Source organism: Canis aureus, chromosome 23 (assembly GCF_053574225.1).
Source record: "Canis aureus isolate CA01 chromosome 23, VMU_Caureus_v.1.0, whole genome shotgun sequence".
Lineage (NCBI taxonomy): Eukaryota > Metazoa > Chordata > Mammalia > Carnivora > Canidae > Canis > Canis aureus.
This window is the reverse complement of record NC_135633.1, coordinates 278461-301949: the sequence shown is the minus strand read 5'-3', so window position 1 is coordinate 301949 and position 23489 is coordinate 278461. Positions and strand designations below refer to the sequence as shown.

At 40.0% G+C, this 23489-nt stretch overlaps 1 protein-coding gene across 1 annotated transcript; it reads right to left on the bottom strand.

Annotated features, from left to right (window-relative positions):
* Positions 1-63: 63 nt before the first annotated feature.
* On the bottom strand, positions 64-9027 carry LOC144295555 (high affinity immunoglobulin epsilon receptor subunit beta-like). Its single transcript, XM_077867890.1, has 6 exons — positions 8872-9027; positions 8308-8439; positions 7412-7468; positions 6604-6747; positions 3144-3245; positions 64-649 (listed from the first exon to the last, which is right to left on the bottom strand). Exons 1-6 carry the CDS (start codon positions 9025-9027, stop codon positions 530-532), a joined length of 711 nt encoding a protein of 236 aa, XP_077724016.1. The 3' UTR covers positions 64-529.
* Between the last annotated feature and the right edge of the window lie 14462 nt (positions 9028-23489).

The window sequence follows — 23489 nt, the reverse complement described above, 5'->3', positions numbered from 1 at the left end:
AGGAAAGTCAGGAAAAATAATCATCCTAAGTGTTTGGTCAAAATAAGTTACTAGTCTTTTACATTTGAGAAGCTGCCTCTGATATTGGTAATGGCTGTAATGTTTATTCAGATTTGCCTACATGAAAAGAGAATAAGAAATCTTTTATTGGTTAGAAGCTCTATCGGTTAAACATGACAGCAAAGAAGGCCCATGGTATGGACCTGTCTTTCACCTGCTTTCACCTGTACTCAAGCCTCCATGGAACCACGGCTAAATCCTTCAGTCTGTTTTGGCTTAATGTGATTTTAATTGGCAGGTGCACCTGTTGACCTATTAGGTCACATGGGATATGCAACTCATGTGATCCAATTATGATGAGCACAAGAAGCATTTCGGGGATTAGATCTTCTTACGGCATCATTGTCTATGCCGGTTGATATTACAGGAGTCAATAAAAGAGGATCCAGACAAGCTTTCGGCCTTCTGTTGTTTTATTTTTCCAGTTTCCACCTTCATGACCGCACATTCTCACTCCTGTACTCCTGTCTCAGGTGTTGTAGTATAACAGTGTGTCCTTCCTCTCAAGATTCTGGTAGAGTGAAGGGAGAGGCAGCAAGCCTTCATCAGGACTCTCTGAAGCTGATTTCCGGGAAAATAATGCTGAAAGCTGCAAATAAGCCAAAACATCATTCAGAATCATTTCCCCTAAATCCTCAGAGTTCTTTTCCAGTCTGATTCCTGATGGTGTATCCTGGCCTCCAAAGTCTACCCCACATTACTCTGAGTGCCTGTTACTTAGCACACTCCCCCCAGAGACGGCCCAGTGGGGGTCAACTCCAGGCACCACTGATGCCACCAAGTTACCCTGAGATCCACCCCTGTGTCGGGGTGCATGTGGACATTGTCCAGCCCATTTGCCCATGTCCACAGAATTTCCGGAATATAAAGGAAAAAGAAAGTTTACCCCTTAAAAGATATTCAGGATGACACACCCTAGGGAAGGATACAATGTCGCCACCCTCCTTGTCTGTCCTTAACCTGGAAGTCAGCCTGGCTATTTCTGGGAACCTTGGATATTTATGAGGGCCTAGAAATCATCTGTGCCTGTTAGAAGCTTAATATATACTTGCACGTGTGTGATTTTATGTTCGTCCACACATAAATGTGTAAAGAAGATTTCACAAGAGAATATATGTAAGATCTACATGTATGCAGGAGGACCATTGTGTTATAAATATATAAAATATATTTAGAACCCTTTTTTAAGACACTTATAGGAGGGGTAAGGCCACATTTTCTCTCTCACTCCTGTAAAAAAAAATCCATTTGCATTTACCTGAGCAAGCAGCTGTCGATTTGTGACTTTTTCTTTCTTTCTTTTTTTTCTATGTTTAATTTTATTTGAATTCAATTATTAACATTGAATGTGACTTGATCTTTCAAGGCTATTTTCATCTCTGAGTGGCCAGATTCTGAAGCCAAGGGAGTGCAAGAAAGAACACTGTGAGCCACTCCTGAATGGCACACGCAAAGTAAATGTGCGTTTCCTCTCCTGCTGGGCCTGAAACAGCGTGCTTGGCACAGACCACAGACGGGAAGCTCAGGCTGAAGACAACAGGGCTGTTAAACCACCCCAGATTTTTTTAAGACACTCTTTTCATCGACTCAGCAGCCAGCACTGCAGAAACCTGAACGGTGGACACCTGCCCCCCGGATGCCGCTGCCCCATCAGAGGGTGGGGCGCAGCAATCCAGCCCCAGGCAGGAAGAACCCAGACAGGTGACAGTAAGGGGCTATTTAGTAAATGAGCAGAGGGGAAAGCCATGCCCTTGTGTGGACAGCTCACCGTCAGATCATTCCTAAGGATGTGTAACAGGGAGGTTACTGGGGCTTGTTTTTCAAACTGGGGATTGTTATTATTTTTAATCCTCCTCATCGACTATTACCTCTTGGCTCTGAGGATATGTGCGTGCAAGCTGGATTTCTACTTAGTAGCTTCTTAAACTAGTAAGTAGTTCCAGGGTTGTAGGGGAAGATGGCAAATCACTCAAGAATCTTGGACTTTGAGCCAAGAACAACAAATGCAGCAGACTTGTGTTTTCTCAAGGATTTTCTCCTGGAGGAGTGGGGAGGGACCTTCAGCTGGGAGAGGAAGGTTGGACCCAATGTGACAGGGTTGCCTACCCACTTTTGATACCATCTGCATCCTTGGGTAGCAGAACCCTTGGGCTGGGTGACAGGCACTGGGGGTTATTCTGTATGTTAGTAAATTGAACACCAATAAAAAATAAATTAAAAAAAAAGAAATTAAGTTAAAAAAAAAAAAAAGAACCCTTGGGCTTAACCTACACAGATGATGCCCAGCTAATGACTGAACTGTGCAATGTCCCTTGCAACCGTGTGTGGCCTCATGACAAAGATCTGGGGTGTGATGCAGGCAGAAAGGAAGGAGCCAGAGCAGCAACTTGTACCCAAGAGAGAGACCACACGGTGCAGGAGGCGAGGGTGACACCACCGGGTGCGGGCCGCCTACTCCTGAGCTGGGACAAGAAAGGAAGAGAAAATCACACCCTGCAGGCACTTTGAAGGTGGTCTGAGTTCCTGGCCTGGTGCCCGGTGCCCAAGGGCACGACTCATCCCTGCAGCTTGGAGTCATTCCAAGGAAGGACTGGTGTTTGCATCTTTGCGGAGCCACACAGTGCATCGCCTGCGTTTGTTAAATATGCACGTCAGTGGATCCATAAACTAGCAACAAAACGAAATTACTCGGTGTCGCCGTCGGGTAAAGCTTCTGATTACCTTAGGCAGCGATCATTGTGCTCGAAAGTAAGGTCAGCGTATAAAAAGCTGTTCTCAAAAAAAAAAAAAAGCTGTTCTCAACTGGGTGACGGGCACTGAGGGGGGCACTTGACGGGATGAGCACTGGGTATTATTCTATATGTTGGCAAATTGAACACCAATAAAAAACAAATTTATATATATATATATATATATATATATATATATATATATATATATATATATATAAAAAGCTGTTCTCGGAAATTCTATACCACCTGTTTTGTCTTTGTTCCTCTCTAAGATCATGCAAATAATCACAGCCCAGGTCGCCAAATAAAATAACCCATTACATCCCCGTTCTCTCAAGAACTGCCACTTACCCAATCAATTTTCTCGCCATCCACATGATAGACGAGCACACACAGAGCAAGTGTGATTGAAAATTGCAGACAGTTGAGTAGCATCAGCACGACCACCAGGCCCTGTTAAGAGAGTAGAGCCCACTGGGTTGGATGTTGCTCCCCTGCCCTCTGGAGACCCCTCAGCCGGAGCCCACTCGGGCCTCTGGAGTCCATCTAGGCGGTCCCCAAGGCAGTGACTTGCCGGGTGGGTTCTGAGCCTAAAGATGTAACATGTTGCTTTTGATGAACTGAATTTCAGAAATAAAAAAGAAAGAAAGCCAGTGTTCCTATGAATTTTAGCACAACAATGCCTGCGTTAAAAAAAAAAAAAATAGCCTGGGTTACTTTCCTGTGTTAGGATCATTTTATAAGTTGTTGGTATCATGATATTGTGCATTCTCCGCAGGAAAGATGCAGTGTCTATAGGAGCAAGTGTTCTCAATGGATAGGGGATTCAAGGAGAGATGGAGGGGGATCCAAATTCCCTTTCCTGAACCTGGCCTCCTAACTGAAACCAGGAGTGTCCTACAGGTTGAAGATCCCCTTATAATCATTCATCTGAAAGGTGCAGGGCCCAGCAAGACTGCTCCCCCCACCCCACCATGACCTCCGGCCGCCTCATGCCTGTGGCCTTCCCAGGCTACCTTTTTTGGATTATTTATATAGTCTTGTGATCTCAAATATTTTTTGCTTATTAGATATAACTCTGCTTATTAACATGGTTGCTTTAGGATTTATATTATATATATTTAAACAATCATAATCCATATTCAATTGATATTATAACGCTTTTATTTGTGATATAAGGATTATATAATAATATAGTCTCTACCCTCTTGGACTGGATGCTTTTGTAATTTTACACACGATTTATACATATTTTTAAGTTCCCCAAATACACTGCTATTATTTTTGTTTAAAGAGTCAATTATCCTTGGGCAGCCTGGGGGGCTCAGTGGTTTAGCTCCTGCCTTCAGCCCAGGGCGTGACCTTGAGGTCGCAGGATCGAGTCCCACATCCTACTCCCTGCGTGGAGCCTGCTTCTCCCTCTGCCTGCATCTCTGCCTCTCTCTCTCTCTCTCTCTGTGTGTGTGTGTCTCATGAATAAATAAAATTTTTTTTAAAAAGTCAATTATCTTTTAAAGATATCTAAATAACACAAAATTCTTATATATTTTCCCATGTCACCATCTATGGTGTTCATACTTAGTGTAGTTGCTCATTTTCCTTCTTCCTGAAGAACTTCACACTTTTTTGTATTGTTAGGCTCTGCATAGAAATTATTTTAGCCTTTGTGTGTCTAAAACCATGTTTATTGTGTCTTCATGTGGAAAGATATTTTCACTAGACATGGAATTCTAGGGTGACAAATTTTTTTCTCTCGGTACTTTAAAATTTTTTCTTCACTCTGTTCTCCTTTGTGTTGTTTCTGATGCAAAATCTGTTGGCAATTCTCTTTATGATGTGTTTTTCTTCACGTTCTGGCTGCTTTTCATATTTTAATATTTCATATTTCAGTCATTGGTTTTGAGAAATTTCACTATTATGAACCTTGAGATAGTTACTGTTTGATTTCTTACACTCGAAGTTCATTCAACTTCGGATTCTATGAATATACAGATTTTTAAAAATTTTGGAAAAATTTACCCAACACTTCAAATATTTTTTTCCTGTCCCATATTCTTTTTCTGTGGGGACCCCAATTACATGTCTCTTCAATAACTTGAAGTTATTCCATCAGTCACTGATGCTCTTTTAATATTTTCACCTTTATTTTGTGCCTCTATTTTTCACTTTGCAGAGTTTTTAATATTATTTCAAGGTCATTATTAATACTTTTATTTATTAGTATTTATTTTCTTGAATGTTTATTCAGTCATTAATCCTGTCATCCAGTTTTTCTTCTCATATATGATAATTTTTCTTATTCTTTTTTCTTTCTTTTTTTTTTTCTTAAGTAGGCCCCATGCCCAATATGGGCCTCAATGTGTGGCTTGAAATCACAGCCCTGAGATCAAGACCTGAGCTGAAATCAAGAGTCAGATGCTTGACCAGCTCTGCTACCCAGGCACCCCAAACAAGGCTGTTTTCTCCTCTAGAAGTTTGATGTGGGACTTTTAAAAAAATATTTTCCATGTCTGTACTTAACTTTTGAAAGTATGAGATGCAGAATAAAGTAATTCTTAGCATCATGGTCTGCTAATTCTAACATCCATGTCTTTCCTGAATCTGTTTCAATTGATTTATCTCATTATAGAACATTTTATTTTGTTTTTTGTAGGTCTGGTAACTTTTTATTAGATGTGGGACATTGTATTTTTATCCTGTTGGATACAGGATGTTTTTACAGACTTGCAGGTAGAAACAGACACTGTTCATGGCCGTATGTGAATATCGGGTACTGTTCCCTCTAATCATTTGGGGCGATGCTTTCTCCGCCTTTAGGTATTCTTTCATGAGCATGCACTGATAAGTACTGCAATTAATATCAAAGGGGACCTATTGAATATATCTGGAATTATCTCTGTTTGCAGATCTCTTTTCTCAGGTGCTCTCTCCTGAAGACTCTAGATGCTGTAGCTTCTCCTGACTCTCAGCTTCCCCCATCTCCTCAATTTGGACAGTTTTCTTGGTTCTGCCTGGATTGTCCAACCCTGTGCTCTGGCCAGGAAATGCTCACAAGTCAGTACGTGAGAGTAGTTTTTAGGCTTGCTTCATTTGTAAGGTTTACTTCATCCTCAGGGATCGAGTTCTTTATTACCATCAATGTCCAGTGTCTTAAGAATCATTGTTTCATATATTTCTTGAGTTTTGTTGTTGGTGGTGTTTCAAGTGAAAGGAGGCACCCAGGCCCTGTTACTCCAACTTATCCACTAGTAGTAATCCTCCAATCTTCTTGTTTTTGTTAAAAAAAATTTTTTTTCCCAAGTATAGTACATATTTCTTTTCTTCTTCCTTTGACATTCATTCTCCCTTTCTTCTACATGGCCATATAGTAGAAGGTCTGCTCACAGGTACTGGTAATACAGATAAAATATAATCCTGTACAGCAGTTATTATTATTATTATTATTTACTGTTTTTAATTGTATAAGTAATGCATACTTATTGTAGAAAATTTGTGAAAGAATTAATATAAAGCAGACAATGGAAATCACAGCAGTCATGGACCAAGAAATAAATAATGTTGATCCATTTGTTTGCCATTTTTCATGAAGCTATCCAATTGGGATACAGGAATATTGGGCTCTCTGCCCAATTGAATTGAATGGAATATGTTGCCTCTTGTTAAAAGGACATCAAATTTAGCTAGAATTTATGAATAAAACTCAAGTGCAGGAACTTTTTTTGTTTTAGATTTGTGCCTAGACTATCTGATCTCCTGATCCTGGGCCTCAGAAGTTATCAGGCTTTTCAGCATTCAGAAGGAAAATACTTACAGTTGCAACTGATGTGATGCCAGAACATAAATCTTCTTTCTCAAACTTCAGGAAGGTGATTTTCATTAAGTTGTTTGAGAGAACCAGAATTCCAGTGCCTGAAACAATTGTGCTGAGAGTGTTAGCTCTCAGATTTCCTCTCAGCTGAAATAGAAAGGAAGTTCATTCACTGAAAATATTCAGGACACTTTATTTCAATATTCTTTTTTATAAAGATTTATTTATTTCGTTTAGAGACAGAAAATGGGCAACCGAGTGGGGAGAGGGGCAGGGGAGCTAGAGAATCTCAAGCAGATTCTGTGCTGAGTGAGGAACCCATTATGGGGCCTGACGCAGGCTCAAGGTAGGGCTCCATCCCACAGCCCTTAGATCAGGGCCTGAGAAGAAATCAAGAGTTAGAGCCACCCAGCCACTCTTACTTCCATATTCTTGCAGGTCCCCATAAACCTTTATTATTTCCTTTGCTTGCTCTGGATGGGCCCAAATAGATATCTACCCTGTTCAAGGCTAAAGGCATTCATTTCTCTATATCAACACCATTCATGATTGTAAAATCTATCTCCAGGTTTACTCATGGAGGTCTGTGTTCTGAAACTCCAGGGGAATATATGTAATCTAAACCCGAGAGAGCTTCTGATTATATCTAGACCCGGAGTGATCAGATGAATTAGTGGAAAGAAAAGACGTTTGAACTTGTTCTCAAATGTACTGAAAGCTGTGGAACTTCTGGTTCATTGGGCTTTGTATAGGAAATCAGAGTGTTAGTGGCCACATACTATTCATAAATGTGAATTCACTGATACTTTACCAGAGCTTTTGTTTGCTTCTTTGCAGACACAACTGTCACAGATCCAGAAATAATAAACTGCTCATGAGAGAGAAATGGGCATATTAGCACTGCTTCATGGACATTTACAGTCCACCTCTAAAGGACTAACTTTATCCTTTTTTTTTTTTTTTTTTTAACTTTATCCTTAGTGTATATTTTTTCCTATGGAAATCCCTTCAAAACTTCAAGTAGATTATTGACTAAATTGTCATGGCTGTATTCACATTATTTAAAGGTTTAAAAATCCTTACATTAAAAAAATAATAAAATAAAATAATAAATAAAATAAAATTAAAATAAAATAAAAATCCTTACATAAAGTAGAGAGGTGAAATCAAAGGATTCCTGTGAATGTTTTAATAGAAGGTGGAGAAAAATGAAAAAAAAGAGCTAGATACAAATTATTTTGAGGTTCAGAGAAGGGACTATATGCACTCATACAACATGATATTCATCTCAGTAATTTTGGCCAGGAAAACAGAGAAGTTGAAAGGAATAGTTCACTACCTTACCATTATCTTCAACACTTCAATACCCCTTGCATATTTGAAGATAACTCTGTGGATGAATCAGGGATTATCTAGTAACCCAACCCAATATAGTCTCCTAAGCAAGTGAACAGGATTTTACTGTATGGCTTTATGCTCCACACCTAGTACACACCTAGAATTTAACGAATAATCCCCAGCACGTAGACCTTAAGGTTCATATTACGATGGAAGGTTTAGAATGGCTGAGATTGAACACTGAACCTTCGATTAGCATGTCTGAAAACTCTGCAGCATTTGCAGGAGGCTAATGCACAACTGAATGGATGACTGAGTGAAGAGTGAATTGACTATTAATTATTTTAGACATAAGTCAGATGTACTCACAGACAAAGCTGCCCATATGGGGAAGCCTATCTGAAATGAGAAGAAACCAATTTTGTGTATTGTGTAATGGAGAGCCGTAATTCCAAGTGTCCCATAGACGATGAATTTCACACCAATCATAATCTGAACCACCTGGATAAAAGACAGAACAGAATAAAGTATAGACATTCCAAGAGAGAAGATTTCTTTGTTCAAACATAAAGATCTTTCATGGAGTGAACCCTCAGATGTCACTAAGTCTACCCCTGAAACTAATAATACACTATATGTCAACTAAATTGAACTTAAAAAAAAAAAAAAAAAAAAGCTCTTCAGTAGAGCCCAGTGCAATGAAATCTCCTCCCTCTAATGGCAACAGTTAAAATAGCATCACTGTGAAGGCTTGTCCTCTTGGCTGACGTCACCCCGACAGGCACACACTGGTGTCCATCAAGCCTCCTCCAAGGGATTCCCAGCGCTCCACTCTACCACCTTCCAGTCAACCCAGCCGCCATCACCAACCAAGATTAAACAAAGCTTCCAGTCTCTCCTCTCCAAAACTCCACCTGGCTAAGATGCACGTACCCCCAGTTGCCTGAGATGTTCCTTCAGGAATCTCTGCAGCTTGCCTGGTGTGTGACCTGAGGCATTGGATCTCCCAGCCTTCCCTAACTGGATACCTTGGTTTTGATTGAAGGAAATATCCACAGTTATTCTACGGGAACCCACAATTTCTCCCATTCTGTAAAGAAACCATCTGTTACCAGCGTCAGATTCACATCCAGTATTGACTACTCATTACTCACAATACTCTGCTTGTCTGTGAGGAATATTAGCATGAAGTAGACACTAATGTTCCCGTTTCTGCAGACTTTATATCTCACAAGTCAAAAGGGTCTCAAGCCAAGCCATGTTTGTCTATGATTGCAGATCCCAGCAGTACGCCCACACTAGGCCCCTAGCAGCAAAAGTAGGAAAAATAAAGGAGAAAGAAAGTGATGGAGCTTTAGAAATATCATTTATCAGGTGTCTGGGAAATTTTCTAGGTTATAGAAATCTGTCACTCTTGTATCTGGGTTTGAAAGTTCTATGTGTACTAGGTGGCAAGATGGTCCAGAAAGAACTACTTCATATTGTAGCATGTATAGTGCTTTCTCTCTTTTTTTTTATGACCAAAGAATATTCTATTATAAAGATATATTACATTTCGTTTATCCACATCAGTTGACAGGCATGTTGGTTATTTCCACTTTTGGACTATTATGAATCTTTCTATTGTAAACATTAATGTGTAAATTTTTGTATGTGCATATGTTTTTAATTCTCCTGGGTGTAGACATGCAGTGGAATTGCTGGGTCCTATGATAATTCTGTGTTTAACCATTTGAGAAATGGCCAACCTGTTCTACAGAGGGGATCAGCTATTTTCCATTCAGCAGGGTGTGACAGTTCCAATTTCTCCACATCCTCACCAACATCTATTACTGACTGACCTTTTGGTTTAATCGTTCTAGTGGATATAAAGTGGTATCTCATTGTGGTATTGACTTGGAGATCCCTGTGACTCAAGATCTTGAATATCTTCTCATATGTTTATGGCCAAGCGTGCATATTCTTTGGAGAAATGCCTAGTCCAAGCCTTTGCACATTTAAAAATTATGTCATTTGTCTTTTTAGTATTGACTTACAAGAGTTCCTTACATATCCTATATACAACTCCCTTATCTGTTATATGATTTGCAAAAATTTTTTTCCTATGCTATGGGTGACTTTTCACTTTCTTAATGGTCTTCTTCAAAGCCCAGCTTTTATTGTGATGAAGTCCACTTGATTATTTTTCTTCTGTTTCCCACATATTTGGTCTCATCTCTAAGAACCCATTGTTAAACTCAGGGTCATGAAGATTTATTCTATATTTTTGAAAGAGTTTTGTAATTTTGGCTCTTAAATTTAGATTAATCCACTTTGGATTCATTTTTATTTATGGTATGAACTAAGGTCCAACTTCATTATTTTGCACATGGCTATCCAGTTGTTCCCAATACCATTTGTTGAAAAAAATGTTCTTCCTACTTTGAATGGTTTTGGCACTCTTTTCACAGATCATTTGACTGTAAACAGACACGTGAACTTATTTCTGACTCTCAGTTTTATTCTCTTGGTACTGATGTCTATCCTTATGCCAATACCGTGCTTTCCTGATTATTATTGCTTTGAAACTGAAAATGTGAGTCCTACACTTTGTTCTTTTGCAAAAACATTTTTGCTATACGGGGCCTCTTGCAATTCTATTTGAATTTTAGAATCAGTGTATCAACTTTTAGAAAAGTAGCCAGGTGGGGTTGTAAGAGAGAGAGAGAGTCTTGAATTTCTATAGGTCACTGGTGGCTATTGCCATTATAACAATATTAAACATTATAATTCATAAACATATTTTTTTCATTTAACTATATCTTATTTGAATAATATTTTTGTAGCATTGAATTTTATACCTCTTTTATTAAATGTATTTCTAAATATTTTTATTCTTTTGGATGTTATTGTAAAGTGTCTTATTAATTTCATTTTCAGCTTGCTCATTGCAAGTGAATTACAGTGATTATTGTATATTGATTTCGTATCCTGTACCTTCCTGATCTAGTTTATTAGTTCTTTTTTTTTAGGATTTTATTTATTTATTCATGAGAGACACAGAGAGAAGCAGAGACACAGGCAGAGGGAGAAGCAGGCTCCATGCAGGGACCCCGATGCGGGACTCGATCCCAGGACCCTGGGGTCACACCCTGAGCTGAAGGCAGACGCTCAACCGCTGAGCCACCCGGGTGTCCCAATTTTGTTACTTCTAATAGATGATTTTTTTAGTGGATTCCTTAAGATTTCCTATACACACAATGACGTTATGTACCAACAGAAACAGTTTTGTTTCTTCCTAATTTGAATATCTCTTATTTTATTTCTTTTTCCCCCTATTTCCTATTTGCCTAACTAGGACTTCCAAGGACAATGTTGACAACAGTAGTGGTGACTACAGACAACATTATCTTATTCCTACTCTTGGGGAGAAAGCGTCCAGTCTTTCACCATTAAGTATGGTCTTACCTATAGGATTTTCATAGACGCCTTTTAAGAAAGTGTCCTTCTATTCCTAGTTATTGAGTGCTTTTATAACGAAAAGTGTTGGATTTTGTCAAGTGCTTTTTTTGCATCAATTCAGATGATCATTTTCTATCAATGGTGCATTTTTTTTTCTGTGCAATGATGGTGCAGTACATTAATTGATTTTTCAGGCTTTAAAGCTACCTTACATCCCCGGCATATACCCCACGTAGTTATGGTGTATCATTCTTTTACATGTCGCAGGATTTCGTTTGCTTATGTTCTGTTAGGATTTGATCTCTATGCCTCGGCAACACTAGTCTGCAGCTTTCCTCTATTGTGATGTACTTCCTGGTCTGGGTATCAAGGTAAGACTGTCCACACAGAAGGAGTTTGCAAGTGTTTGCTCCTCTTCTACTTTTTGGAAGAGTTGATGAGAACTTGATAGTAATTCGTTGAATGTTTGGCAGAACTCACCTATGAGGCCACCCGGGCCTGGGATTTTCTGAGGGAATAATTCTTATTAATAAGCCAACCCCTTTACCTGTTAAAGATCTCCTCAGATCGCTTTCTCTTGAGTCTTTTCAGTACTTTGTATCTTTTGGATTTTGAAATACATTCCATTTCATCTAAGAAATGTATTTGTCTGCAGTTGCTTACAGTATACAGTTACAGTGATCATTTCTATAAGATCAGTAGCAATGTCCCCTCTTTCTAATTTTTGAGACTTTTATCTTTTTTTCTTGTTCAGTATAGCTAAAGATTTGTCAATTTTCCTGGTCTATTCAAAGAACCAGCTTGATTTTTTTTTTCATTGATTTTTTTTCTATTTATTTTCATTCTCTATTTCATTAATTTCTGCTCTGATATTTCTTTCTTCCTCCTTGCTGTAAGTGTATTTTTTTTTCCCCTCCAGATTCTTAAGGTGGGATATTAGGTTACTGATTTCTAAGATCTTTCTTATTCTTTTTTTTTTCTTTTTTTAGAGAGAGAGTGAATAAGTGAGTGGGGGGAGTGGAGGGGCAGAGGGGAGGAGAGAGAGAGAGAGAGAGAGAGAGAGAGAGAGAGAGAGAGAGAATCTTAAGCAGGCTCCTCGCCCAGGGCAGAGCAAGCCCCTGAGATCATGACCTGAGCTGAAATCAAGAGTCTGATGCTTAATTGACTGAGCCACGCTCTTCTTTTTTAATATAGGTATTTTCAGGTACACAATTGCCTCTAAACGCTGTTTTACCTGGATTCCATAAATTATGTCATTTGCCATAAGCACATTTCCTAACTTCCTTTTGCTTTCTCCTGGACCGCACCCCATCCCCCAACTTTTAGGAGTGTGGCGCTTAGTTTCCATGTGTGTGTTTCCCAAGTTCATTTCCAGTATTAATTATTAAGTTCACTGCAGTGTGGTCAGAAAACATACTTTGTATTATTTCTTTCCTTTTAAACATATTGAAGTTTGCTTTATGGCCTACCTTATAGACTAATCTGTGTGCCCTTGAGAAGCATGCCTATCCTGTTGTTGGATGGAATGCTAACTCCACTCTGACTCCTTAAGACTGCGAGGTCCTGGTGGGCGGTGTATCAAGCCTCCTATACCTGATCTTACACTAAGCTGTTCCATCCGTTATTGGACTGAGGCATTGACTTAGTAGCTAGAATTGTTGAATTATTTCTCACTTAATTTCTGTTGGTTTTGCTTCCTATATCTTGATGTTCTGTTGTTAGGTGCATATATGAGTGTGTTTTCCCAAATGCCACTCCTTATCTGTACTAATGTGTCTCTGTGTCTTTCCATGTCTCATTGTTTTTTGTTAGAAAATGGACATTTTACATAATATACGGTAGCATTTCTGGGAACTGTACTGCTCCTAGGCTTGCTATTTTTATTTCTTTGTTTACTTTTATATTCCCTGGCTGGACTATTTTAGTAAGTCAACTTCTCCCCAGGCAGCATGAAGTCTTTGATGTTGCTCCCCAGGGAACACAGCCTGGGCAGTCACCTGGGATGACGATGGTTTCCTTGGGGCTTGCTTTGAATGTTCCTTTCCTTGCCCTCAACCAGCTATTAATCTCCACTAATTGCAGGCTGGCGGCTTGATTGTTTTCAACAGGGCCTCTCCAGTGCCTTTTGAATTGCTACACAAACAAGTGCAATCAAAATCAAGCTCCTTTAAAAAATAGTTCCAGGTCAGTGTTCAAAATTTGTGCTGGCCCCAGGCAGACTTCTGCTTCCCTTTCCCCTGCAAAGCTAGCCAGCACACAGGTTAGCACGTATCTCCAGGGAATCTACTGATGTGCTTCCGATCACCTTTCACTGCAACCCACACTGTTTTTGAGAGAACTTTTGGGTTTGAACTTCTCTACACTCTGTTTCAAAGGAAGTTGCTTCCTTTAGGGAGTGTTTTGAAGGCCTCTGTTCTTTGGTCTGCTACTCCCCATCCCGAGGCCAAAAAAAAAAAATCTTTAAATTGTAGCTCTGGTGCTGGGGTAGAGGAACAAGGACACGCTTCTTCATGAATGACACCGCTGCTTTAGCAGCCAAGAGGAGTAGGGCATCAGACTCGTGTATACGTTACCTCTCAGGGTATGGAACCCAACTCATGAGCTGGGTCGAGACCCAGTATTCTCAGCAGTGCTGTGCCAAGGAAGAGCCACAGGTAGGGGCTGAGAAGAAAGAAGGAGACCCAAGCTTCACGTACATTCATCTGGAACTTAGCCTCACAACAGGTAGTGGGGGCAGGATGACAAATGTTGATGTCCTGCCCCTCTCAGGAAGACAGATCTTTGAATGGGAGCTGGGGTGAGCAGGTCTAGATTTAAATACCACGGATTTACCCCCATATTTTAGTTTATTTGCCTTCAATAAATTTTATTCATTTTCTCTATAACTATTTATAGACACATTAAATTTTTTTTAAGAATTTTTACCAGTTTGCCTGGGGATAGCTCTGTAAACCTCCTCACACAGTCATGCAGGTAGTAGAAACTCTTAATCACTTTTTAAGTAGAATTTGGCTATTATTGTGATCTTGTGTTTATGAAGCAGGAGAGTGACTTTCTTATCTCATGGAGCTGAAGGATGAATCTTGCAGACAAAGGAAAGTAATCAAAGTGATAGAATTTTGTGAAGCAAGGATGCAGAGAAAGCTCCCAGGAGTGAGCAGGGTCCGAACAGGGCGGCCCGCGGGGGCCTCCACGGACAGTCTCTTATTTAGAACTGACCAGGGAGCTTGTGGCCGTAACATTTTCATGATGTCTTGGTTTGAGTGAGGCCTGGTGATCACATCTTTAATGGCTAACTTCTTCTTAGGGTCTGATCATCTTCTGTGGTCACAGTGTGCCTGCCATAGAAAGACACCCGCCCCCACCCTGATGCCCAGGGCAGTGTGATCTGGTTTGTTCCCTTATCTCTGGCTTCCTTATACCTCAGGATTTCTGGGATTTTCAATGAGCCTGATCACGTACTTCTATGTGACCCTAGTCAGGTAGTTCCCTGTCTGTCCCTCCCTACCCAGCTCTACCTCTCTCTTACTCATATATACTATGGTAATATTGGTTAAATACTAATAACAGACTATTACTCTTGGTATATTTTGTATTAAATCTCATCAATTTAATTAAGTGAATAATTCATTGAATCTCAACAATCGCACTCTGTAATTTTTAATCATACATATTTTTTTTCTTTTTTTATTGAATAAAAGTTCATTTTGAGGTACAGACAAGTAACATATTCCATGTTACAAAACTAATATGAGGTAAGTGTAGCTTTCTGGCTCCGGCATCCACGTCCTTAGGCATTGTTCCAAAAATAAATTGGTGTTGGGCACACTCACCGTTTTGTTGAGTGAAACTTGGAGGATACATTCCCAAGTAAGGAATCAATGAAATAAAGTGGAAGTGCAATATTATGGGTGTGTAAACTTCTGGTCAATTTTTAAAAGGAAGAGAGTAAAGAAAGATTAAGAAAAGACAGGGGGAAGGAAAGGAGAAAGAAAGAAGAAAAAGAAAGAAAGAAGAAAGAAAAAAAAGAAAGAAAGAAAGAAAGAAAGAAAGAAAGAAAGAAAGAAAGAAAGAAAAGAGAAAGAAAGAAGAAAGAAAGAAAGAAAGAAGAGAAAGAAAGAAAGAAGAAAGAAAGAAAGAAAGAAAGAAAGAAAGAAAGAAAGAAAGAAAGAAAGAAAGAAAGAAAGAAAAGAAGGAAAAAAGGAAGGGAGAGGGAAACAGGGAGGGTTGATGGTGCCAACACTGTCTGGTTCTACATATTTCACTCCAGCCTCAGTGGAAAGTTAAGACGTGAAGACAGTTTGAGCCACTATATTTTAGCTAATCTAAAGTACGCAGGATTCCAAATTCTCTTTTGATAAAAAGAACAGAGTGGAAAAATCCAGCTCCCTGACGGGGCCGGGGGCACACTTCTCCGTGCTTGCTTGCTCCTGGATCTGCTGGGGGATCCTTAGCGCTTCCCTAGGGCACTTCTCTCTGCTGACTTCATTCATCATTCTCTTGCCCCCCAGGCACACCGACTTCCTAATAAGTGCCAGGACTGGTGTTGGTCATTCTCTACCCCACAGTCCTTAAAACGGCTCCTTATTGTGGAAGGACTCAGAGCCTAGTTTGGTTCCTTCTTTCCCCCGCCCCGGCTGAGAAAGGATGCTTGAATGATAAAAACATGAATTCTCCTCTGTTTGTGGTCCAGAAATATGTTACCGGAGCAGCCCCATTCTCTCTATCGCTCTTGCAGAGGACACAGTTGTGCAAAGTCTGTTTCCTACTCAGTCCAGCAAAATAAAAACTTCCCCATACTCACTTTGACTACAAATAGCCCTACTGCATGGTCCCCTGGAAAGGAGCCCGAGGAAAATGTATTTGCCATAAAGGGCAGTTCTGTCAAGAAAGCATGAGCGAGACCCAGGTCATGGAGGGAGGGGAGCAGGGAGATGACACACGAGGCGCAGAGCACATCCAGAGCTCCTGGCACAGGAAGCAGACACGTCGCACTGCAGCCCACCCTCCCACTGGCTTCATCTCCAGAGGCAAGGGTCTGTCTCCACATCCTAGGATTTACCCAAGGACCCTCCGCCCCCAGGCCCCAGGCCCCAGGTCAGGAGGAAGAGTGAAGAGTGGTGTGTACCTGGTTTGCTCCAGCTGCACAGAGGGGGGCCCGGAGTCTCCTGGGGTGCTGCCCTGCTCCCTGTTTGGCACAGACTGAACCGTCATGTGGGGGCAAGATCTCCACTCCGGTCTCCGGGAGGCTCCTCAGGCTGTGCCCCCGCATCAGGGCCTTGTGGTGTGTTCAGGCACGTGCTGCTGAAGGCTGATACCTATCAAACTCCACCGCCCACAGTTAGGGGCATCGGGGCCTACCTCCCGCTGCTGACGGCGTCATTTGCCACTGCCCTTGACTCCTGGTCCCTCCAGCTTGCTCACTGAAGCTCTGCCCATCGTCCCCTGAGCCGTTAGCTAAAAGGGGGTCTCTTCAGTGGTCTCAGCCCTGTGCCTGTGCCTCAGTTGGAGCCGCTCCTCAGACACACCCGAGAGGGAGCAGCGGACGGTGAGCACCGACAACAGTCGTCAGCCCGGCCCCATGTCTCCTTTCTGTGCATCAGAAGGAATTTACAGAAATAATACAGATAAGAAACACGGGCAGACGGAATTTTAGGACCTTTTAGTGAAAGAAGTTTTGTGCTGAGAACTTTAGGAACAATACATCTCCTCAACTCCCTACAAGAAGACACCAAAGTATAGTTGATGCCCAAACATTATAGGTTTGAACCGGATGGGTCTCCTTATACACCGACCTGCTTTTTACAAATACAGTCCAGTACGAATCATGCATTTTCTCTTCCTCACGATTTCCCCTTCTTGAGCTTAACTTAGCACAAGAATACAGCGTATAGTACACGTAACATGACAAATATGTGTCAATCAACTGTTTATGTTACCGATAAGGGTCCAGTCAGCTGTAGGCTGTTAGTCATTAAGTCTTGGGGGAGTCAAAAGTTATACTTTGGTTTTTTACTGCAGAGGGGGTCAGTGCCCCTAACCTCTGTGTTGTCTGAGGGTCAGCTATATTATCTTCATGATTTTATACTTGGGAATGCTGGGATTTAGACAAAAATGATTTCCTTTTTTAGAGCAAAGTTACTAATGACTGGTCTTTGGGCTCAACTCAGTCTGCTTTCTATTGTCTTTTAAAATTTTTATTTTTGCTTTTTTTTTTTTTAAGATTTTCTTCACTTATTTTAAAGAGACAGAGAAAGAGAGAGAGCATGCAGAGAGGGAGGGGCAGAAGGAGAGAGAGAGCCCAAGCAGATTCTGCACCGAGTGGAGAACCCAACTCTGGGCTTGATACACGATCACAAGATCATGAGACCAAGACCTGAGCCGAAACCAAGGGTCAGACGCACAACCAAGTCACCCAGACATCTCTGTCTTTTCTTATTTTTTAAACTAAGCATCAGTTCCTTCCTTCCTTCCTTCCTTCCTTCCTTCCTTCCTTCCTTCCTTCTCTTCTCCTCCTCCTTTTCTCCATCCCCCTTTCATTTTTGCATACATAGGAATTTTCAGTTTAAAATAGACATCATAGTGTTCTGTATTCTATATTCTGTTGTGTTCTCACGGCTGCTGGTTGCTGGTGGTAGATAGCAGTTACAATCACACCGACTCAAATGTTGGACGCTGTCTCTTCTATAACATGCAGAAGCTTATATTTATTCTCACCATTTTTTTTCCTGCCCAACTTAAAGGTCTGCTTTCCATCTGTGCACTTCAGTGGTCAAACAATTATTTGGAAAGAGAATATATATATTCAGCTCAAGCTGCAAGCTTGAAAAATTCATTCAGTAAAAGAATCAGCAATACAGCAGTCGTTATCAGAAACAGTTCTGCCTTTCAGCGATAGACACCTCTTCAATATTACCTAAAATCTCCTGACCACATGTCTTCATTTCTGAAGGAATAGTCATCAGATATAGTCCCCCTCAGCACTCCATAAATTCCCATTTTCCTCTTCCCTGCATATTGCATATTTCCCAGTGTGAAATTTGTTACCATTAATCTCCTTGTTTCTCTGTACATAATTTTTTCCTCTAGCAAGTCTAAAGATTTTCTGATTTTTGGCTTTCAAAAAATTAATTACTCTATAGCTTGATGTGGTCACCTTTACATGTTATCTTACTTGGCCTATCTTGCATCGAGTCAGTGGGCTCCTAGTTTTTGCAGTTAGAAAGTTTTCTGCCATAATTTTTTTTCAGTGTTTTCCTGTTCTTCACCCTCATTCTGTCTTCTTAGGTGACTCCATTTATACGTGTGTTAAATTGCCTGGTATTCTTCTACAAATTACCAAAGTGCTGATTGATTATTTACTTATTTATTTTTAAGACTTTTTGAGAGAGACAGAGAGTTGGGGGGGGTGAGAGAGAGAGAGAGAGAGAGAGAATCTCAAACAGATTCCCTGCTGAGTGCAGAGCCTGATGCAAGGCTCAATCTCACAGCCCTGAGATCATGACCAGAGTCAAAACCAAGAATCGAGAGACTTAACCAACTGATCCACCCAAGTTCCCCAGTGCTGATTATTTATTTTAAGGTTCTTTCTTTCTTTCTTTCTTTCTTTCTTTCTTTCTTTCTTTCTTTCTTTCTTTCTTCTCTCTCTCTCTCTTTCTTCCTTCCTTCCTTCCTTCCTTCCTTCCTTCCTTCCTTCCTTTCATTCTTTCTCTGTTTCCTTTTAAAAAAGGTTTTATTTACTTATTCATGAGAGACACACAGAGAGAGAGGCAGAGACATAGAAAGAGGGAGAAGCAGGCTTCCCTGTGGGGAGCCCAATGTGGGACTCAATCCCAGGAATATTTGAATTTTTGATTGGATAGTGAATATTGTACATGCTACTTGGAGTGACTATATTTGTTTCTTTTTTTAAGATAATGCCAGTTTTTGTTGCCTTGGGCACTTGTATTACATACAGATCAGCTTGGTATTTTTAGTTTGTTTTTATGCTTGGTTAGTATGGGTGTCAAGTAGCCTCATGCTGGTAAACTTTATCCCTTTTACTAAGACATGATATGTTTGTGGTCTTTGTTGAACGTGCTGAATGATTACAAAGGCCCCTCCACTGCACTTGAGTGTCTCTCCCCATTAGATGAGCTCTAGGAATCACTAGGCTTACTGGTCTCAACTTGTCCTTTGTCCAGAATTGAGGAGTTTTGCACTGTACTTCACGATTTACCATACAGCAAAGACTCAAGGACTCCTAGGCAGTTTTGTACAGTGCATTTCCTACTTAGTTTCCTCTTCTCCTGAGCTTTTCCCTGTTGTTTCTAAATCACACAGGCTTCCCTGGAACTAAGGTTTCTGTCTTTTCAAATCAATAAAGTAGCTGTGCTCTCATTTGGTTTTTGCTTTCTTCACTAGTCCTCCAGGCAGAAAGCCTGAGTGTAGGGATCATTTATTTGTTTTCATTCTCTCAGAAAAGAAATTCCCATGCTTCCTGTTTTATTTCTGGAAATAATTCTTTTATATATTCCACCCATTTTCCTATTGGTTTATATTAGGAGAGCAATCTGGGCATCCATTACTCTATCAAGGCTGGTTTCATATTGGTTTTATTTTCTAATGAGGTTAAATATCTATTTTTCATATGCTTATTGGACAAACTTTTGCTTGTTTCTGAGTCTTATCAATTTTTCCCATTGTTTTGTCTCCTTGATGTACTGATTTGTAGGAGACACTTATGCATGTGGAAATAAGATTTTTTTGAATATAACTGTGGCAAATATCTTCTGTCATATAGTAGCTTGCCTTCTACATAACTTCATGATAACATTGATGAAGAGATTTGTATCTAATCCAGGCAATTCACGTTGATACTGTGGTACTATCTAATTCCCAGGACTACCCAAATTTTATTAATAATCAAATACTTTTCTTTATTGCAAAATGAGCCAGTAAGGAATCATACACCATTTAGTTCCCTATCTCTTTGGTCCCCTCTGTCTGGAACAGTTTTGAATTTTCTTTGCTATTATTTTGATGGTTTTGAAGACTATACACTAGCTGTTTTATAGAATATTTCTCAATGTGGAGTTGTGTGAAGTCTCATCATGATAGAATGAGGGTATGATTGGGACAGGGATAGGGGAGAAGAAGGATGAGGTTTTTCTATTGTGTCTTTTGGGTGGTGCATGATTTTGATTCATTACTGATGATGTTCTGAAATTTCCTTTATTTATTTATTTATTTATTTATTTATTTATTTATTTTTAAATATTTTATTTATTTATTCATGAGAGACACACACTCAGAGAGAGAGAGAGAGAGAGGCAGAGACACAGGCAGAGGGAGAAGCAGGCTCCATGCAGGGAGCCCGATGTGGGACTCGATCCTGGGTCTCCAGTATCATGCCCTGGCCCAAAGGCAGGCACCAAACTGATGAGTCATGCAGGTGTCCCTGAAATTTCCTTTAATGTTAATTTTAATATTTGACTTGATGATATTTATCAAAGAGCAGGAAATTTAAAACATGGTGTGTAACCTTTTATGCATGGATGCTTTCAAATGTTATGACAACTAATCTGTTGCAGGGATTTAGATATGAAAACAGGTGGGTTTGGCAGACCTCCCTAAAAACAGAAAATGTTCGTACTCAAATGGAATATTCCTTCCAAAGCAATATTAATTTCCCTCATCTAGAAATATTATTGGTTTCTATTCACATGTCACAGCAAAAAAAAAAAAAAAAAAGCTGAATTAGAGTGCGTTCTTGATCCGAAACAACCATTAAAATATTTATAAAAAACATTTGTGAAGGCATTCCTCTGTCCTCCTGTTCCACCTGTTCAGATACTACTAGAGGTATATCTGCAACCAGAACACAGACCGAGACCTTGAGAAAAAAATCAGGTCTACACAGAGAAGAGTCCCCAAGTTTGAAAAACTGTCTGAGACAATTTCTCTTTAGAATCTAATTGAGAGACAACTGGCTTGTTACTGAGATGATTACAATTGCTTCCACAAAGAAAGGGTAGAAATATTTGATTTCAGACTATTGAACAGAGAGGAAGCAGCACAAAAAAGCTCATTCACATTCCCACAAACAGCGCGAGAGTGAATGGAGCTGGAGGGTATTATGCTGAGTGAACTAAGTCAATCAGAGAAGGGCAAACATTATATGGTCCCATTCATTTGGGAAATATAAAAATAGTGAAAGGGAATAAAGGAGAAAGGAGAGGAAATGTGTGGGAAATATCAGTGAGGGAGACAGAACAGGAGAGACTCCTAGCTCTGGGAAATGAACAAGGGGTAGTGGAAGGGGAGGTGGGCAGGGGTTGGGGTGACTGAGTGACGAGCATCGAAGGGGGCACTTGATGGGATGAGCACTGGGTATTCTGCTATATGTTGGCAAATTGAACTCCAATTTAAAAAAAATAATTAAAAAAATAAAAATTAAAAAAAGAAAAGCTCATTCATAATATGAAGTGGTATATTCAAGAACACACTGTGATCAGGTTGTTTCCTAACACTGGCAAGGGAGGAGTCGCTGAGAGCCTCTGTGGACACTGCAGAGGTAGTCTGAGTCCTAAGATTCCTATTAATGGCAAAGCAGGTCACGTAGTTTCTTGATGGGAATTCCTGGGTTAATGACTACGCTGCTGTCTGGAAGACAATAAAATCTGCATGGAATTAGAGTATTTCAGAGGTGATAGTAACAAACTTAGAAGTGGAACAAGAGTCTGGCTCATGCCCCAGAGTGTAATATTAACACATGTGTGTTGGTGGGGAGGATGTTAGCAGGCAGGCTTTTTAGATGATCAGCAATATTGGCCCTAGATGGTCAATGAAAATCATCCCCATGTGATGAACTCAATTATAGAAATTTGTAGAAATTTGTACGAAGAATTAATTTGGTTCATATAGGTGCCTTCCCACAAAGAAAATATAACAAAACAACAAAAGCAGCTTCTGGCTCAGAAGATTAGAATATAGGGCTTGATGCCTTAGTTCAATACAGAAATTCATTAAAATGAGAGGGCTATGGGTGCTCGGTCATGCGCCAATAGCCAGAGAGATGATACGTTCCCCTCCAGTGTAACAGAAGGCAAGTGCACTGTATTGGACCCCTCCTGGTAGTCCGGGAGAGCTAAGAATGGCTGATTACCAGGACTAACGTCTATTTTACTCTTGACTCCCCATCTTATAAAAGGAGTACCTTGATAACATAGAATTAATGAGTGGGGACAATGAATTCTTGATCAGTTTCAATACGCTATATTGACACGGGTCGGGTGTATATTATAATGTTACTTAAGGAAAAGAATTGGGAAGGCAGTTTAGTGTTATAGTGACCAAGGATACTGCTCATCAACCTCAGAGCAAAGCTCTCTTCTGAAATTTGAATGAACAGCTGGAAACATCTGTTATGCAAAATGTTTTTCTTCTTACTTTTGCAGAGAGATTTTCATGGTTGGGAGAGGATCTTGTTTTCAACTCCAAGAGGAGTAAAATATAACATGGCCTCCCTAGAACATCAGGAAAGATAAGACCGGAGACAAATGACAGGTCATTGCCAGCCATGATTTCCTCTCTCAGGTTCATTGGGCATTCTTTACCTATAGATTCTTCTCCAGAAGAATAATTGGGGACTTTGAGAAGATTGTAAAGGATTATGGTGTTGATGAGGCCAAAATGGAGTTCTAAAGGATCAACAGAGAATTCCTAAGACAATGTAACTTCCATAAGGAATATTCCCTATATTATTTTCACATCATGATTCTTTTGTGGACAAGTTAGTTTCTGATTCTCAGAATGTGAATTTTTCTATTACTGATATTTTCCCTCACATAACCCATTACTGACTCCTTGGACAACTGGTAGACAAAGGGAAGAAAATATGTGTCAGGCTTTGGGGAATCAAGATTTGTAGGTTGTGATAAAGGTCTGAATGTTTCAAAATAAAAGATAAAAGGCTATCTCAGAGAGAGTCCACATCTTAACCCATCTTAACACCTTATCTGGAGGAAGTAGAGACTAGAGGGTGCCTGTGAGTGTGTTGAATAATTATTTCTTTACACAACAGAGAAACTCTGTTTTGAAGAAAAAAATCTAGCACAAATGGGAAAAAT

Bases quoted from the DNA above. Each gene is read 5' to 3' on its own strand.
- LOC144295555 (XM_077867890.1), bottom strand. From the start codon at position 9,027: ATGGGAGAAATTGTGGGTTCCCGTAGAATAACTGTGGATATTTCCTTC. The intron at 6,748-7,411 runs GTAAAGTATCAG...TTTCTATTTCAG, and splicing joins AGAAGCAAACAAAAGCTCTG to CTGAGAGGAAATCTGAGAGC. The intron at 3,246-6,603 runs GTAAGTATTTTC...CTCTCTTAACAG, and splicing joins GCATCACATCAGTTGCAACT to GGCCTGGTGGTCGTGCTGAT.